Consider the following 19,669-nt stretch of genomic DNA (forward strand, 5'->3'; position numbering starts at 1 on the left):
GGTTCTGGGTGTGTCTCACTTATAATTCATTGTTTTGAGAGTGGAAAAGAGTTGAAAGAAATTTAGCGAAGTTATCAAATTTGGTTGCATTTAGAATTTGTGTGCAGAAACCACACAGTCTTGCTAACGAAAAAAAAAAATGATAAAGTCGACACTTGTTTGCTAATTTTGTTTCTTTCAAATTCAACTTTTCCGCAATAAAATTTGTTCAGTGTCTTTACATTCTTTCATGTGATACGTTAAATAATTTCTAACAAATGTCCAATTTCTGGATTTATTCGCAACTTGTTTGCGTCAATTTATGAAATACATTTTACTTCTTCCACTAAATCCATATTTTCCCTTCATTGTTGTGTGTCTCTGTGTATGTGTTTGTGTGAGTGTTTTTCTTTTAAAAACTATGAAAGAAAATACAAAAATTATTTGTTATAATAATCAAGTTAATAATCATCTTAAATTCTTCAATTCCATAGATTTTTTCAGTGTGGGGTGTTGTTGTAGCTTGTTTCATATTTTTTACGAACTGATAAAGAAAATGACGGACGAAACAACATGTCAACACATTGATTCGATAGATAAATGTTGCCCTACCATGGTTGTTATTGTAAACCATATAACCCCAAAAACGAGCCCGAAAAAAAGAGAACAAATTTGATTTCTTTACTTTTGATAAACTCAGTGAGACTTTTCCACATTTTTTTCTTTCTTATTTCGTCTTGATTTTCAAAACCACAAACCAATTGGATTCTTAGCCAACATTGATATAATATGTACATGGTAAAAAAAAATACATCAACAACAACACTGATGCTGAGCAAATCAAATGATATAGAGCTCATTTAAATAATGGATTTTAAACCGCGAGAAATGCCTGCGCTTGAAATGATTTAATTGCCGTGTCATTAGCTTCACACTGCTTCTTTAATTGTTTTCTGTTATTGTTTTTTGTTGTTTCTTCTTCATCAAGTCGTCGACGTCGATCTTTTTTCTTCTCCAATGAAACATTACACAATTACAATTATTCACTTATTATGCTTAAGCGTCAAAAGAGAAAAAAATGCTTTTTGCGTCTATGGTGTTGATTTTTTTTGAACACATGAAGTGTTGCTGTTATTGTTGTTTTTGGTTGTAGATCATAATGTGGGATTCTTTCATTTTGCTATTGTAAGTGTGGCATTTGAAGTTGATGGCAAAGCCAAAGTGAAAGAGATACTCTCCCGATCACACACACACACATATCAGGCAGGGCAACAACATTCTCGGATGTTGAACAGAGTTCAGATTTGTTTTTTTTTCTCATTCAATTTAGTTTTTTCTTCTTTATTTTTTTCTGCTGTTATTGTTTTTCTATGTGTTCGTAAACTTGCGTAACTTTCATTTGATTCACTAAACAATTGGTCAATTGGATAATTCAACTTATAATTTAATATCCTTGCAAATAGTACAATAATATGAATTACTTTCCCATTCTATCTTTTGCCATTGATCAGTCAAGTTGAAATTTAAAAATTAAAAATTAAAATTGAAAACAATGTATACATCATAAATTTTCTTCCTGATTTTTTGTCCCAAAATAAAAAACGAAAAAAAAAATCATCAATTTGTGGAATAAGAAATTTTTGTTCTCTGTCTCCTTTTAAAGTGTCAAACCTATTTCCGTCCATTTTATTAGCCACACACACACTCTTCACGGGCTCAATCGACTATATACATACATCTTTCAAATTATGTGCGAAAAAAAATAATAATTCAAACACACAAAAAATCTAATTAGAAAGAGAGATGAAGAGATACATACACACGAAGAGAGAAGAATATATATTTCTATGTAAAACAAACAATAAAAGAAAAAAAATCATCATCATTCATAATAAAACAAAAATGCTCGTGTGGACATTGCGGATAAATTTTTTTTCTTTTCCTGTTCCAGTGTGTGTGTGTGTGTATTCGCGATCATAATACATTTACTTTCTTTTCTCTTGTTATCTTTTTGTTTTTGCTTCAAAAAGAAAATTCATTTAATAAATTACTTAACTAAATAACTTAATGGATCGCTGTTCCGTAAAAATGAACGAATGTTCTTTCTCTTTCACCTTTCATTTCTTTTTTTAAATACAAAATTTTCCTTTTCTTCTGTTCGGATTTTTGTTTTTGATTCATTTAATTTAGATGTGTTTGCCGCTTGTTTCGATATTGGCTTCTTTACACAATGTCTGTGTATTTTCGCGTCGCAGCCACAATTTTGTTTTCTTATTTAATTTTTTCTTCTTTTTTTTCAATAGGAACAATTGATTTTGGACTGTTTTTTTGTTGTTTTCAAATGCATTTTTTCCACTGCGATGATTCAAATATCGTTGCACACGTGCATAATTTCCAATCGAAGCTGTAAAAAACGTTTTTTTTTTCTATGTTCAGATTCGTGTCATTTGCGTTCGGATTAATCGACATATGTACTGGAATTCTTTTTCTCGACCATCGATAGCGTTTCCGCCATCGATTTGTGTGAGGCTTTATGTTCGATCGTACAATGATTTGCCCACATTGGTGTGGTTGACGTTTGAAGTGGCTGATATTTTGATGTTGCACTTTCATTGGCCACTTGCTGTAGTTTTGCGGCCAACGTAAGAGCGGCATTCGATGGGACCGTTGGTGATTTACGGTCGGGTGCACTCTTGTTGTTTACCAATGGATTTGTGCTGCTCGATGACAGTTGTGCTTGAGTACTGCTGCCACTACCGTTTCCACCGCCGCTACTGCTGCTGTTGCTGTTTGACACTGTCACTTTGCGATCATCTTTTGGAATGAGAAGACCGGGAACAGGTCGTTGAGTTGTTAGCGACGGTTGTTGCTGTGAAACCGTTGGTTGTAGTTTCCGTGACTTGGCAACTGGCCAAATATCGTCGATTTGTTGCTGCTGCTGCTGCTGTAGTTTACGCTTTTGCGTTTCTTGATTTCGGCTCGCGTCGTCCACATTGAAAGTGGCTCGATTTAATTGCGGCGGCTTCGGTTGTGGTGGTGTTTTCAACGAATCAATGAATTTCGCTTGAAACGATGAATCTTGAAAATTTGATGATGTGGTTGCCAGCTGTGCAATCGTCGATGTTGAATCAATTTGATTATTTTGCTGATTTGCTACGTGTTTTGTTTGATTGTTGGCATTCTTATTGGATTGCCACGATTTATCACCGGACGATGAAGACGGCGATGGTGACGTTGATGACGAAGACAACGCTGGTGCCACGGATGGAAACTTGGAGTTCAATTCATTACCCGATTCATCCGGCAACTTAACGATTTCAATGGAATTTTTCACGTTGCTATTCTTATTGTACAACGATCGGCTGAACGATTGTTCGTTTTCTTCATTGGTCGCAAAGATTTGCGTAGATGGCGGTAGCCGAAAACCATGCGGCACATTTTGCTGCTTTGCTTTACTATCACATTGTGCATCGGCAGCGATAATGGAACGCGATGTCGGATGAAATGTTTTTTGCAATGAATTTGCCTTCGTTTCCAAACTACCACCACTACTGCTTCCGCCGGATGCGCTAGGCCGTTTTGGATCGAGCTGCTTTTTCGACTTGTTTGTTTTGTTATACATATTTAAACGCTGGAAATCAATTGGGCTAATTTGACCCATTTGGCTCATTTGTAACTGTGATAACTGATCGGTAAACATGAGATGTTGCAGTGCCAATAGGCCGGGTGCGGTCAAGTTCGGAATCGATTCGAATGGTTTTGGTAAGCTCATTGTTGGCCCATATACCAATTTACTGGCATCGTCATTGCGAATTTCTTGAATTTCTGTTTCGCTGCCGAAACTTCGGTTCAATGGTGGTTTGAAAAAGAATGGAGGCGGTTGACCGCCGGCGAGATTCGGTTTAAATGACGACATCGACGGTCGTGGAGTGTCTGCTTGCGTCGGCCGTGGAACATTGTTAATGATAATCGATGTTTCCGATTCGGATGTGATTGGTTTGAGACCTACAAAGCACACAAAAACAATTACTTTTCTATGAGATACCGGCGATTTCAACGACGCTTACCTATCGACGTAGACGATTCTTTGGAGCTGCTTGTTATTGGGGTTTTGAATACTGGTTTCGATAATGATGATGACAATGATGACGACGACGACGACGAATTTGGTTGAGTCGATGTCGAGGATGAGGCTTGTTGATTAGGTTTGGTCGTTGAACTCGATGCACTACTTTTAATTGACTTTAGGTGATTTTTATTGGTTTGAGCTAATTGACCTAAGAGTTGAGCCATTGCCGCAGGATCTTGAAGCCTTCGAATGCGATCGGCGACACTGTTACTTGAGCCACTACTGCTGCTGGTGCTGCTGCTGGTGCTGCTGCTGGTGCTGCTGCTCGTCGCATTCGAGGGTGTGACAGTTGAAACGAGTGATGATGGTAACACCGATGATTTACTTGGATCCCATTTCGTGTCGATCGATCGTTCATTCGGCGATGCACACTTAACTTTAGCTACATTCTTAACTGGTTCCCTACTTTTTCGTTTTGATGTTTTATTTTCCGGCTTCTTAGCTTGCTTGTCGTCGACGGCGACAATGGCAGCAGCGAATGCGGCACTAAAATTTATTGACGACGATGACACGGACGGCCGCACTGACGACGCACTTGTGTTGGCGGAGGTGGCTGTTGTTGTCGCTGCTGCAACACTCGTTGCTGTCGCCGTCACCGTCGCCGTCGCCGTCACCGTCGTTGTCGCCGTCGTCGTCGTCACGGATATTTTATTGGTGTCTTTGTCTTTGGATAAATTTGTGGTTGGGAGTGCGGTATCGGATTTTTGTTCGGTTTTTGGCATCTTTGGCAATTGTACTAAAGGCGAATCGGTGCGTGGCTTCAGGTGAATCTTTTCAAAAAAGTCTTTTTTCGTGGAAAACTCCTCTTTCAACAGATGCTGATCGAAATCATACTCATTTTCGGCTGATATTGGTGGTGATAAGCTCTTTGCCTTTTCCTCTTTGTTGAAGAATAATCGACCTTTTGGTCGTTCGCTACTCGACGTGGGCTTCGATTCGACGCTCGGCCGTACCGACGATGACGACGATGACGGCCGATCGGAAAACGTTACCGTCTTTGACTCTGAACGATTTGATGTGGTGTCACCCGATTTTGTGGCTGAACTATCCAACATTATCGATTTCGTTTTCACTTTTTCCTTTGAATCTTTCAGATCCTGATTCGTTCGCGATGGACTACTTGGTTTTGCATCTGAAATACAAGCAACACAATCTTGATCAAACAAAGTTTGCCCATAATTTTTACCTCGAAAGTAAACACATACCGTTTGTGGTCTTTGATTTGGATGTGTTTGGTTTTGGGCTGGCGCCATTACTTCTTCTATCCGATTGCGGTTTTTCGGGTGAGGGACTGGTTGGTTCTGATTTAATTCTAAGTGTGATGTCCATGCGACCTGATGTGGTCGGGCTCGATACTGTCGGCTCTTTTGTTGCCGTCGTCGATTCTTTCTTCTGATTCTCGCCACCATTCACCTGTGATGTGTGCTGACTGCTCGATTTTGAAGAAGAAGTACTAGCTACTGTGCTGGTCACCGTTGCACTCGACATTGTTTTTATTGTTGTCGATGTGGTCGATGATGAAGGAGTACTACTGAAATGTTCATGCCATTAAGAAAACTGCACAAATTCACATGATTTTCAATTCCATTTTTCTTACCTTGGTTCATCCGAAGTGGAATTGATTGGTCCATGCTGAGACTGTCGACTGGTTGATCCATTGGTTTCTGGTTCTTTTGTGCGCTCTGATCGCGCCTCACTGTCCGCATCAGACGATTGATCTTGCTCATGATCCGTTGAATCGGATGCACAAACTAATTGCGAATTGGTTTGGAAATGATTTGGTGGTAAATCATACATCACAGCGCTCTGTTCAATATTTGCAACCGGCGAATGAGCTGCTCGCACACAGTAAAGGAATTTCATTGGTGCATCCTGTAAAACGAAATACAATATTCAGTTCATTCCAAAAGAAAATTGAAAAGTCTAGTTCATTCGCGTTTGCAAACGAAACGCTTACCCTTTTCCATGTAAATATATATGCAACGTCCATCAGTGTATAATGGTCAGGTAATAAAAGCGGTTTCACTTTGTACATAATCTCCACGCAAAATTTATTTGGATTGATGCTAAATTTATGCAAAAGAAACTTTTTCAAATTTGAAATGGTGAATATCGCCGGGCACTGCAAGTATTTTGGTTTTCTCAGCTGCACTTCGAAATCATCCTGATCACAGTGATCGCTTGAGTTGATTTCATGACTGGAATTACTGTTTTCGTCGTCACTATTCTGTGGCGCCGAGCTACGTTTCGATAAGAATGAAGACAAAATTCATTAGCATGCTTTTTCCATTGCGCAGACCGCATTTATTTCAAAGGAAACCACTGTTATCCATTCAAAAAAACCTACTCATTGTCCGAATACTCGAGCATCAGTGATATGCTTTCGTTGGGTCCGAATATCAAATGTTCCGTATCGTCACCACGCTGTTCAGGTGTTGCTTCTAATGCTTCTTTCGTTCTAATTTTATAGAATGCACGTCGCCTCAGTAGCTCCTTCTCATATAGTCCAGGCACCAGTTTATAGACAATCGCTTGTAACGTTGCATCAGGTCTGAATAAGAAATGATTGGAAAGAAATTTCAATGAATATCCGAATCCGAATAGAAAAGATGAGATTTAAAGCGAACAATGGTGACTTACTTAATATTTACTTTGACTTTGTTGATCAACATTTCACAGCTCGGACAATAAGTTTCGTGTCTTAAATGCATCATGATGCAACTGTGACAAACTGCAATTGTGAGTGAAGAAAAGTGATTGTGATGAAAAATCGAATGTGAAAAAAAGCGAGTCAATAGTGTTACACGAGTTCAATTAAACCAAGTGACAAATGGTAGTCATAATTGTAATGGATTAAAGGAGAAACGAAGCAAATCAGGTCAAAGAAAAGAACATTGACCAAATGAAAAATTGCTACCATGAGTTCGGTTACATTTGTGTGGCAATCGTCTCTGTTTGAGTAATATCAAGTATCGTGTCACATTTATGTGCGCAAACTATATCATCGTTATGCATTGCCTAAATAAAACATAACGAATGCACTTGGATTGAAAAATCAAATATCATTTTCAAAGTGTGTTTGTTCTATTTAACTCTTTGCGAACGGTATCATGTGCACTTTATCGATTTTTTTCCCTTTGCAGCCGGTTCGCCGTGTGATGTTTTTTGTTCATTTGCGTTCAATGAAAACAAAAAAGAAACTCAATGGCACAACCGTACACGATAATCCACCCCAATTTCTTTTTCTTCGTTGGAATTGAAATTTGGGTCGACGAACAACACAATTTGAGACTGGGTTTGATCTTTTTCACTTACATGAATGTAAACATTCCACAATTGTCGTTGCATCAATCAGATAGCCTTTACATAAATTACATGTTATGTGCGGATTAACTGTTTCCAGATAGACTTTTGGTGGTATTCTTGGCATCGATAAATACAATCTGGATTGTACCATGTCTGCGAGGGAAAAAAAACAGAAATTAAAACTCAATTTGGTGTTCTTGGATTCATTTTATCGGCCACTTACCTCTAGTCGTCACCGCAGTGGTGGTGCTCGTTGTTGTGCTGGTGGCCATTCCACTTTGATTATCTTCTTATTAAATGAACTAATTTAAATTATTAATCGATTGATTTACTGTGTGCCACTTTGTTATCTTTTTTTTCTCTCGTTTGTTTTGTCGATCGTTTGATGATCCAGCTTAACAACTGGCCGTAACCAACACCAAATTACACATAATAGTTCATTTATTTAGCAGCAGCGAAAAGAAAACATTTCATTTGCGAACAAAGTCAAAGATCAGTGTTTTTGTGTGTGTATGTTTTTAGTCCCACTACGAGAATAAATTGTCTTCACTGTTGTGATCAGTGTTTGTTTATTTTTCCTCTCATAAATTTGCCGTGTTATTATTCATTCGATTTGGAATTGTTTTTTTTTTTTCTTATTTGGGGTGGCCGAGAGAGTGCACGTGAACACAGTTTGATTTTATCTTCACTGACAATTAATTTGATTGGTTTGAAATTCACACATAAAATTTGTCAAGATTTGTTGTTTTTTTTCACTCACTCTCTGCGTTATTCCTTTCGAGCACAATTTTCGTGATTTAGGTCGAATAAAATTTAAATATTGTGGTTCTCAATCAGTCAACGGTCGAATCAACGAAAGGAAAAAAAAGTATTGTAACCCGAAAAACGAAAACGAACCGAAAAAATAAAACAAAAAAAACTTCTTAAAACACATCACATCACTGAATATTTGAACAAAACACGGCAAAAAATGAATTTTTTTTCTCTTTCTCTCGAATATCGTATATATCGTATATATACTCTTGTCGTTTGTCGTTTGCGTATGAGTGTGTGTTGTTTCTTTCTTTCTCGTTTCACGATGCACAACTATATCAATGTGACGGATCCGTCGATGGTTTTGTATAGATGAAGTCTTCAGTGGTGGTGGTGGTGGAGTTGCTGCTCCTGCTGCTGCTGCCACTGCCACTGCCAACCTTTATATAAAACATAGTTGCCCTTGTGTGTAAACCCAATATGTAGACATTTATGGTTTGGCGAAGTAAGTGAGCGAGTAACGCGTATGTATGCGTATGTGTGTTCTCTCGTATGCTTGTCTCGTTGCCTGCGGGAGCGAGCGAGCAAAAAAGAGAGTTGAATATGTATGCGTGCGTGTTTGTGTGTGTGATGTTTCGAGTAGCGATCGGTTGTGTTTGCTTCAGTAAATTACATATTACACCCATACAATGACAGTAATCCGCACGCTCTGAATGTGTCGTCTTATGTCGTTGTCGTTGTCGTCTACTGCTGCTGATGCGAGAGAGTTTTTTTTATGTTTCTCACATGAGTGTATATGTGCTTGGGTATATTATTTCGGTTTTTTCTTTCTCGTAAAGCGGCGCGATTCTTTTCGTACTTTGAAAGAAAAAGCCTCTACTCGCTCTCTGTCTCTCTGCTAAGTATGTGACACGAATATCGCTGAAAAATGTCTACCGATGTACCGAAAATGTTGTTATTGTTGCTTTTTTCCACATTTAATATTACTATTATTGCTCCCGATGCTGATGATGATGATGATGATTTTTTTTTCTTCGCCTTTCTTTCTGTCGTTTCACTCTTTACTCTTTTTTTTCTTTAAATGTATTCTCCTGTCTTTTAACGTAATGTTGTTGCTTTTTTTTTTAAATATTTTGTTGCTGTGTCTTGTATTTCTGCGGTTTCTGTTCGCTTCGAAGCTCCTTTCAACAGTTTCACTTTGCCGCTGATTTTGTTATCTTGTTGATTTCTGGTTTTTTGCTCTTTTGGTTCGTCGCCTGCAATGGTGGAGACAAAAAGAGACAAGAATTGAATTAGTTTGTTGTGGTTTTTTGTTGTTGTTGTTGTTGTTTGCAGCCGAGAGGGAGCAAGAGAGATAATTCGACAACATTAACTACATGTAAAATTGTATAAAAAAGAAGTGGCTTCCTCATAACGAGCATATTTCCCCAATCAATCGTGCTTTTAAACAATCAACCATCAAATAAATAGCATTAGTGTGTTCTTTTCTTCGTGTATTCTATGTGTGTGATGTCTTCGTTAAATGGTTCAAACCAAGCGCGCTTTCAATGGCATTTCAAGAGTAGAAAGGTCTCGCGCGCCGAATGTTTGATTTAAAGCCAACGAAAAATGAAGAACAAAAAGTGTTTTTACGAGTGAAAGAACGATCGCCAAGTATACTGTAATGGTGAAATGATTGAGGCGTTTTCCGACTTTAAACCCGTTCTTTTCCGTTCATTCGCACATTCAATTCCAAATTATGTATTGTGTGAAAAGGAATGAAGAGAAGCAACTCGACGAAAAAAAGCGATTGAGAGTAAGAAAGAGAAAAAACGGCGAGCTGTGGTGTGCCAAAAGAATCGACAGAAGAAATGTGAAAAAAAAAACTAACAATGATGATGAAGAAAAAAAATAAGAGATTTCGACGGTACCAACGACGGTATGAATGCGTAGACGTCCAATGATGACGAAATAAAAGAAAGAATAGACCAACAACAACCATAACAATAACAATAGCAACTACCACCGCAGTGAGTGCCGTGTGTGTTTGCCATATAATACCATTTTTCATTTTCGGATAGCGTTTTTAGTTCCTTTTTCCACACACACACACACACACACATACACGATCTCGCGGTCTCTTTTCCACTCTTGCACCATTCTGGTCTCTTGCCACACAAACCAAAGCGAACAGATAGAAAAAACAATTCATACACATATCGTAAATGCCCACTATGAACAAATTCAATAGAATAAAGAAATATAACAACAACAACCACGAGCCAGCGAGTGAGCAAGCGAGAGAGAGAGAATAAGAATGAAAAAAAAACATCATATTAAATGAATTATTTCAAAACGACGCAACTGAAGAGCAATCAAACTGAATTTCGAAAGAAAATATACGACGAATCAAAGAGCATATGTGATGTTATTCTCTTTTTATTCTGGCTTTCTTTCGTTCAACGAATTAAAATATCTCTACGACTTCAATACGGTACAACGACACATTGTGTGCGCTTGAAATTTTGGCATGTAGCAGCGCGATTTCATTATGCATATGAGAGCTTGAATATTTAAAACCTTGAAGAATCAATGAATAGAGAGAGAGAGATCGTTCTCAGAGTGGTCGAACTAAGGGATGGCGTCTCTTTTTTGCTTCCATCACATTAATCAATGGATTGTTGCTGTGACGTGTCCAATGAAGGTTTCCCAGTTCACAACCATCACCATGGTATCCGACGACAACGATGAGCGGTAGCTTCATACTGACTCTTTTCCATTTCGGTGTGTGTGTGTGTGTGTTACTTGCCTTTTTTTCATCGGTATAACCGACAGCCGCACCATTGAAATGGCAATCATTGAGCAATACATTATTTCATCTTCGGCTTTTTCTATTCTTTTAAAATGTGATGTGCAAATCGATTTTGTCACTTCATCTATATATTCACTCAAGTGTGTGTGTGTGTGTGCGATCAGCATCACGCGATTTATCGATATCGATCGGGGCGTTGAATGTTAATGCACACACAAAGTGGAACAAATTGAAGTTGAATATATACGTTAGCCAAAATGCTTAGGCAAATACCGAGAAATTGGCACATGTATTTTAAATGTATGAATTCTGGGTGCGAGCGCGAGTGAGCAAACGTGCTATGGCATAAGAAATCAATTCAATCATCAAAATTCCGTTCACTGAAATTAAATTCAATGCAAAATCGAAAAATCAAAACGAATATTTTGGGCTTTTTGTTGTCTTCATCTCACGTTGAAACCGAAAACGAGGCGACAAAATCGTGCATATTCACACGTTTTCGTTGAAACTGCACGCGAAAAAGCGCTGCTGACAAGAGCAAGAAATAGGATAGAAAAAAAGCGAACAAGAGGGAGAGAGCGCTCGATCCGAAGTGAATAAAAAACACGAAGAAGATGAAGACAATTTTGGCCGCCCAAAAAATGACAGAGTCAACCTAACAAGCAGCCGAAAAAAAGGCACACTGAGAGACACAAATCGAGACCAACGTTCATCAAGGGAGAAACGAAAAATTAACAACAGAAAACCAAATGATCCAAAAGTAATACATATTATATAATAATATTGCGCTGCCTGTCCAATGTATTGTATATTATATGCTGGTGTGCTACGACTATAACCATGATATTTGTTTAATTCCTTCTTTTTGTCGCTGGGTTTTCGCTTCTTCGGCGCTTCTATTTTGTTTCACTTTTTTTTTGTCTGTTGTGGCTGTTTTGTATTCTTCGCCGTGTTTGACGGTGTTGTTTTGATGGAAGAGAGCCAGAAAGAGACAGAATGTATGCGCATTTTATGTGTATGGTTAACATATTGGGTTCGGTTTATTGTGTTCCGCTGTCACACAGTATTGACGATGATCAATTCGGAATACTGTCATGTACGCATTTTATTTTTATGGAAATGGGTATATGAATATGAAAAAGAGAATACAGATAAATTATGAGCTACAGTCTTTTCTAGCCGCTTGAGTACACGAGACAGATATAGAGGGAGATCGAGAAATGTGTGTATTGGACGAGACAGAGAGACATTGGGGCCGAGACCAATGTGTATATATGTGCAAGCGTGCGTGTGTATGTGTGAGTGAGTGTTGTTGGCTCTTCACATACGGTTGAATTCGACATGCTTTAAGCGCGAATGTAAACCAACCAATCAACAGAAAATATCAAGGAAATCGGCTTAAAAATGCACAAAGGCAAAACGCTTTCGGGCTGCTTGTTTTCAGGCGGTATTTTTTTCTCTGTTTTGTTCTTATTCGCTTTAGATTCACGTTTGGACATCGACGGCAAATGTTTTGCTACTTGGGACACAGTGTGTTTATTTTTCACTTTTTTTTCTCTCTCTATTTTATTTGACATGATTTGTGTGCGCGAATGGCAACGACAACTATACAAAAATTTGCTCAGCACCAACAACAACAACAACATTTGTCTACGATAGTTTATTTTGTGCAGTAGCCGTATGTTCTTTATCGCTGTTGGAGCTTCTTGTTTTGGGTGTTTTACTGTCACCATTGCTCTTTTTCGTTACTTTTTCCTTCACATTCGATCTATTGCGTCTATTTACTTTGGCGCTTTGGTTCACATGTACACGAATAAACGGAAAAATAAAGAAAAAAAAAATGTTATTAATGGTTAGTTGATTTCGCCGTGCATAGCTTCTGTCTTTTGACGATTTTCTCTATTTGCTCACTTGTTTTTTTTATCAATTCTTGTTTTCAAACCGAACATTAAACTCGTCGTCGCTATTGTTGTCGTCTCTGTTGCCAACAACACTCACACACAGGTACACTGTAGTACTCTTTTTGTACAATTATTCAATTGGTGGATATCCATCAAAAACGAATTTTGTTTCATCCACCACTCAAGCAAGAATCAAGAGTGATCATTGTTGCTGTCGTAGTCGAACGTCACACAAACAACAACAAAGCACACGATTCAGACACACACACACACACACACACATACACACACACACAGAGAAAACCCATTGAAAACGGCCAAAACAAATAAATGGTGATATCAAAGCATATTTTTGGATGTCACTTTCTAAATTGGCGACAAGGATTTGCATTTCATTTTGTGGAATCAATATGAATTTATTCGGAGGGAGTAATCGCGTAGCGCGCATATTTTCATCGTGCGTTGTTATTCATGTGATTATTGGTCATCATGATCCAGTGCTGATTAAAACATAAATTCTGCTCATTTCAGGTTTTCTTTTTCTTCTTCTTCGTTTTATTTCTTGAAAGTGGATGGCGAGATCGATCGTTGATTAAATTTTTTTCTCCATCATTTCTGGTATTTCAATTAGCAATTTTTGCGATTTGGTGTCATGATTGTGTGTACTTGTGCTTGTACACAGCCCATTTGTTTATGCGATTGTTGAGCGCAACGCTACTGGCTACAACCGTTGTACAGCATTTTTTGATTTGCATGCACCACAATGAACGAAGCACACTATCAATTATTCACATGAAAATCTGACGAAGCAACGGCATTCATTGCAACTGCACACACTTTATTTCTTCTTCTTTTTCTTCTGAGAAACGCGAACGAACGAATCAAAATCCACCTAGCAAATTGTATGTCATTCAACACTCTCACTAAAACATGATACGTTTTCGATATTTTTTTTTGCTGTAAGGCAACACAAAATTCACCTTTTTTTAACTGATAAAAAAAACTGTTTATTAAATATGGGAGAGCTACACGTTGATTTAAAGCTTCAACTCATTCCAATAATTCAATGCAAATAAAATTTAATTATTTCCTCCACGGATTTGTGTGTATATTGAACAAAAATTAAAACAACGACAGTAAAAAAATAACAAATTGTGTCGTTTCATGTTGCTTTTCACTCTGTCAAATAAATCGGGCACACACAGGAGAATTATAATATGGCGTTTCACTATATTGCCATCTCGTTTCATTTTTTTCTTTCATTTCTTCGTTCGATCGAGCATTTGAGTCGTTGTCTCTTCTCGCTCACTCTATGTATTGCTGCTGTTGTTGTTGTTGTTGTTGTTTTTTGTGTGTTTCTTTTCTCGCTGTTGTAACTCTCTGTTAGTTGGTTGCTTGCTTTGCTTGTACATACAGTAGTTACTGTACGCACTCATCTCTCACACACGCCAAATGCACGGAATACATTGCCTATACACATCTGTGAACGACGAAGAGAGGTTTACCGTGTATACTGCATGTATATACACACATATCCAAATCAATTTCGATATATAGACAAACACATGCAGGCTGCCACTACTGAAAAGTTCACTTCATCCTCCGTGTGTTGTCGGCTTTACCAAAATGTACGAGACGAGGAAGCTTATTACTGGCCTGATCACAACAAGGAAGCTTATTAATGGCCCATAAGGACGCAATTTCTTTTCAGCACATCAATTCTTTTTCTCATCATTTTGATGAATAGCAAATGAGTGAGTGGCATGAGTGCAATTTTTCACCCCGAAACCATTGTGATTTCGATATTGATAAAACTCCTTGACCTGATTCATGCGTTGCAACCATCGTTTGATATTCCATATTGCACATCACAAGGATACATCGAATGGCAATGGCTTTTCATCAGCTTGTTCTCTTTCATCTCTTTATCTCTTCACTCGCAAAAAAAGGTTGGCTGATTTCAAACATCCTTTGGCCCTTCTTCTGCCTGTGTGTCCACTCTCTCTATCTCCGTAAATGAACTCGATGGAGACATGAAGAGGCGGCGGGGCTTCGGCCTGATGTCTGTTTACTTGTCAGTATGCATTATAAATCAACATAATCTTCATAGTCACAGTATATAACACAATGATGTTCGTATATTAGTTGTTGTTAATTTTTCTCTTCATTTGTTTCTGGTGTGTGTGTTTATTTTCCTTTCATTTTTTCCTCCTTTTTCGTCTCTCTCTCTCTCTCTCTCTTTCTCTTTTTTTTCACTATGTTACGCTTGCCGACTGTGTGTTTTTACACTGGCGACGATTTTTTTTCTTTCGCTCGCGCTTGTAACATTATTCCACATTGAAAACACATTCAAATACACACACACACACACTCGTGCACACGCACGTACGAACATCGATGAATATACACTGACACATCTATCTCTCTTCCTTATTTATTATTAGTTGAAGAGGAAAAAAAAACATTTTCTTCCATTTCTGCTTCTCGCTCCATCATTCTTGCCCACAAATTTTGTTGTTGTTTTGCGAATGTTGTGCTTTATTTTTTCTTTCGCACTGATTTTCTTTTGCCATTCACATTCGCACCAAATTTATATACTGCTGCAATTTTTCTTTCTCTCTTCTATTGTCGACATTTCGCTGAAAGCATGTTTCGCTGCTGAGAAGAAGAGAAAAAACCTAACTTTTCAATTTTGATTTGCACATATATTCAAATCACGTTAATCCAACGAGCCGATTCAATATTCACAGGCAATCCATCACGTTCATCGATTGCAACCGATCAAATTCTATTTAATATGCACTTATTTCTCCAAAATACAGAACCAACCATACACACATTCACGATTCGGCCAAACAGCTCTCATACATTATTTCATTCTTATTAAATTGTTGTGTGTCGACGCTTGAAAATAAAATAGTTTTACTTAAAACGCATTCAACGCATCAATTTATTATGCAATCGCAGAAGGAAAAATTGCATTGACTTGCCAAAAATGAAAACATTACACATGCAGATGATCACGACGTTCGGCAAAACAGATGGATCAATTAAAGCGCTGCCCTTACATTGTTATTGATCGAGAAATTTTGGGGTTTGAGGTAGTGTGATCAAAAAATTGAGGTTGTTATTTTGAAAATAAACTGGACCACCATTAAACCGCCTACAATATTCGGCTAACGATGAATTATAATGAGGGAAAAAAAAGTAGACGCGAACCGACACGGGAACTGATGTCAAATTTATTTGCCATGGAAACAAAAGCCAACATGAAAAATCTTTCCGAATCCATAGATGAATGGCATACGGCGAATGGCTACTACTACCTTTGCACCTCAATCGAATACGAGCAATGCTGTTGCCGTGCTTTGAACGAGTAGAAAGAAAAATAACGAGAGCGAGTGAGAAAAAAACATAGTGAAAGAAGGAGTATACACACAGTCGACACAACGAACAGCACAACAACAAATGAAACCGCGCGAGCGACCAGATCAAACACACAAAAAACGAATAAGAAGAAAATGAGAACACTTAATTTTTTTGTTCACCGATTGAATAAAACCAAAACTATTGAATGGCTGAATAAAAATCTCGTTCAGAAACGAAACCACCACAGCACGGTGAGAGAGAAAATATATCAGAAAAGAAAAATTAACCAAGGAAATTTGTGTCCTTTTCCACAAACACACACACACACATACACTCATTCATTTTGTAGATTTGTTGGCCATAAACGGAAAAGCGCACTTACAAACACTCATACAAACACACGCACGCACACCACCACACTGAAAAAAATGGCTAAACGAACAAACAACATTTTTCGCATTTCTCATCGATATGTTTTTTCGTCAATTTACAATAAACTACATCACGGGTAATAAATATGGTTTTCGTCGAAAACTGTTGATAGTAACAAATATTGGCTAAAACGCTTTTACTCGGATGCTAATGATGATGGAGTCGATTATAAAACAAAAAAAAAAAGAAGTGCCGAGCAAAATATGATATGCGAATTTGTTGATTACTATGCACTAACATATATCTATGGTAATATGCGCGTAATAATAGAGAGACCTATATGTGTGTATGATGTAGAATATATATATATACATGTATACACACACCAAATGTCTCCTCTCAACCGACCAACCAACAGTAGAAAAAAAAAAACAGAGAGAAATGGGTACGTACGAGACAGTAACGACGATGTAACGTCAACAAAGGCTTACTTTGAACTGTTCGCCATTCGATGTTGAATTGAATTCGTGTGTTGGATGTTTGTCCCAAAATCACGCACACTAGCGCAACACATTTCATACACATGCACGTGCACATATACAAACACACTCAACCACATTCAGTCACCGTCTTCATTGTTTTTGTATTGGTCGTGTGTAGTGTGTTACCATCGTTGCTAGTCATTATACATTTTTTTTGGGACACGGGCGCCTATCTCTCTTTTTCACTCTTCATCATATTTCAGTACTTTAGTTGCGATTTGCAATTGAGTCGTTTCGATGTGACTGCTCCAGCCAACAGACAGATAATTCCGAAAATACGCAGGCGAGACGCGTGAATGGGAATACACAGCAGGAATAAATGGAAATTACATGAGATATTGATAAAATTGAATGAAGAAGTTTTTTTTTTTACCGAAATTTCTTCTTCAATTTTTTTAATGATTCAGAAATATGAATAGCAAAAAATCATTTAAATTTACGGGTTTTTCCGACGACCAACAGTAGATTTTCTTTGCCCATTTCACAAGAAAATACAGTATTTTCGGATCAAGACCGGCTTTCCATGCGCCGAATTTCGAGTATCGCTTCGCATTTCAGTCAAACGAATAAACGAAATGTGGGCTAACACAAGCGGAACGTTCATCGTCGGCTTGTTGCCATCAAATTATGACATACAATCGAGAAACACGGTAAGCACACACAGTGCTAACGCACATTATTGTGCGCTCAGTCTTTCTTTCTCTCTCTCCCTGTGTGTGTGTGTGTGAGAGTATCTGTCTGCCTGTGTATATGTGTGAATTTTGATGTTTTGTTTGCCCGCTGGTGTTGTTGCCATTGTAATGAAGCGCGCCACCGAATAAAAACCTACAGACTTATATAAATAAATGCCGTGCGCGCTCTCTCGCTCCTCTCCAATGTGTATTTGATCAACGTTCAAGTCGTTTTGTGTCAATGCATGCGTGTGCTTCATTGCTGTGTATAGTGAACAAGGAAACCGTGGCCCAACAGAGGGAGAAGTAAAAAAAAACAGAAGAAAGAAATGAGATTGCAATTCAGCTGTATGTGTTGTGCACTGTGAATTGATTATATCCATGTTATTGTTGCATCTTATACGATTGCATACTGTTCGCTTTCTCGCGAACCACTGATTCCGCGACTACATGGTCTCTTTAATTGAATGTCGGTGCACATTTATGCCAAAATCTTGTCACAAACACCATTTTTTTCATCTCTGCACTGATTTTAAATTGTGCATCGGTTGGTGTGTTTTTCTCTTTCACTTGTTTTGCGTCAATTGAATCTTATCAAATCGTGTGATTTTTTATCAATCTTTATCTGAAATTACGATATTCATGTGATTGTTTTTATTTTAACCGCAACAGAAAAAAGATATCAAAAAAGGAACGATAAATGGAACGATATTGGTAGCCAGCGATTAATGCATATTTGGGACGATAGCGGTTTATGTTTTTTACCGTGTATGTGTATCCCTCTCTTGCTCTCTGATTGCATTCACTCCATTCTTCCCCGCTTCTTTTTCGGTGTGTTTTCAACGGCAAATGCCAATTACCGAGAGCCGCACAGAAATGAGAAACACACAAAGTTTGAAGATGGTTAAGTTGCATTCACAGGCCAGTGTAAATTGAGTTCGCGCATTCGCAGTAAACGGTCCATTCTTTACACATAATTGGTCGTTATGGATATGTGTGCGTCAAGCTGTGTTCTCTCTGTTCGGTTTTGAACCACATTGCATTCTATGCTGCAACTGATTGCACACCAATTTTCGTCGCACTCTCAATGACACTCTCGTATTTACACAGACTTTTTCTATCGCTATCGTGGATGTATTCGTAATGACAAGACACGACTGACAAAACAACCAGCCAGCAAACAGCCAGATAAAAAAGACATCAAATAAAGAAATCGTTTAAGTGCATCAAATTGAGCTATCATCATTCACTTGCCGTTACTGTACTTACGTACTTGCATCAGTTGTTTGGTTTTTCTCACTGGCCTTACAACTCTTTTTCATTTATACATCCACTTATATAATGACACTCGAACGCTTAGCACAAATGCAATTTCAACCATTTATTATCTCTTATCAGATGTTTCATTAATTTTTTGAGCACCGTGCTTGATTCAACCATTCGTGAATGCCAAAGACGCCTTTTTGACTTCAAAAGAAAAAAAAACGCTTGCATCTCAGTTATGATCACACCACTTTTCTGGATCTTGTTTCTGTTACGATTTTTTTTTTAAATAAAAACCTGAATCTTTTGAAGAAAAAAACATTTTTTTTCCTCTGAAGTTGAAAAAAAAATCTTTTTTCTCGAAATTCAAAATAAAACGCATTGTTTTCAATTACTTTTTTGTTGTTTTTTTTATTTTAATTGAAATAGATTTAAATTCACTGTTCGTTGTGATAATTTTTCATTGGTTTTATTGACACATTAATTTCATTTTAGTTTGTTTAAATGTAACGGGCACTTGTAGCTTGTATTTTTTTCTTGTTTTTTTTTTCTTTTATCACACATCTCTGATGTGGTGCAACAGTTTGGTTTTC

At 37.7% G+C, this 19,669-nt stretch overlaps 1 protein-coding gene across 8 annotated transcripts; it reads right to left on the bottom strand.

Annotated features, from left to right (window-relative positions):
- Window positions 1-1,402: 1,402 nt before the first annotated feature.
- LOC129577436 (polycomb group protein Psc-like) lies at window positions 1,403-17,107 on the bottom strand. 8 transcript variants are annotated; one of them, XM_055464430.1, is made up of 10 exons: window positions 17,054-17,107; window positions 7,638-9,423; window positions 7,424-7,567; window positions 6,749-6,839; window positions 6,456-6,659; window positions 6,066-6,348; window positions 5,706-5,980; window positions 5,314-5,636; window positions 4,047-5,240; window positions 1,403-3,984 (listed from the first exon to the last, which is right to left on the bottom strand). In XM_055464430.1, exons 2-10 carry the CDS (start codon window positions 7,684-7,686, stop codon window positions 2,438-2,440), a joined length of 4,110 nt encoding a protein of 1,369 aa, XP_055320405.1. In that variant the 5' UTR covers window positions 7,687-9,423; window positions 17,054-17,107; the 3' UTR covers window positions 1,403-2,437. The 8 variants fall into 8 exon arrangements, with proteins under 8 accessions (XP_055320405.1, XP_055320399.1, XP_055320406.1 ...); XM_055464424.1 differs by having other exon boundaries at window positions 5,314-5,639; window positions 17,054-17,103; XM_055464431.1 differs by having other exon boundaries at window positions 16,987-17,099.
- Window positions 17,108-19,669: the final 2,562 nt, after the last annotated feature.

The sequence above is a fragment of the Sitodiplosis mosellana genome, unplaced genomic scaffold (assembly GCF_009176505.1).
Source record: "Sitodiplosis mosellana isolate CC-2019 unplaced genomic scaffold, AAFC_SMos_1.0 Smas_scaffold_6197, whole genome shotgun sequence".
Lineage (NCBI taxonomy): Eukaryota > Metazoa > Arthropoda > Insecta > Diptera > Cecidomyiidae > Sitodiplosis > Sitodiplosis mosellana.

Bases quoted from the DNA above. Each gene is read 5' to 3' on its own strand.
- LOC129577436 (XM_055464424.1), bottom strand. From the start codon at position 7,686: ATGGCCACCAGCACAACAACGAGCACCACCACTGCGGTGACGACTAGA. The intron at 6,840-7,423 runs GTAAGTGAAAAA...TCACAATTGCAG, and splicing joins TGTGGAATGTTTACATTCAT to TTTGTCACAGTTGCATCATG. The intron at 5,241-5,313 runs GTATGTGTTTAC...CTTGTATTTCAG, and splicing joins CAAATCAAAGACCACAAACG to ATGCAAAACCAAGTAGTCCA.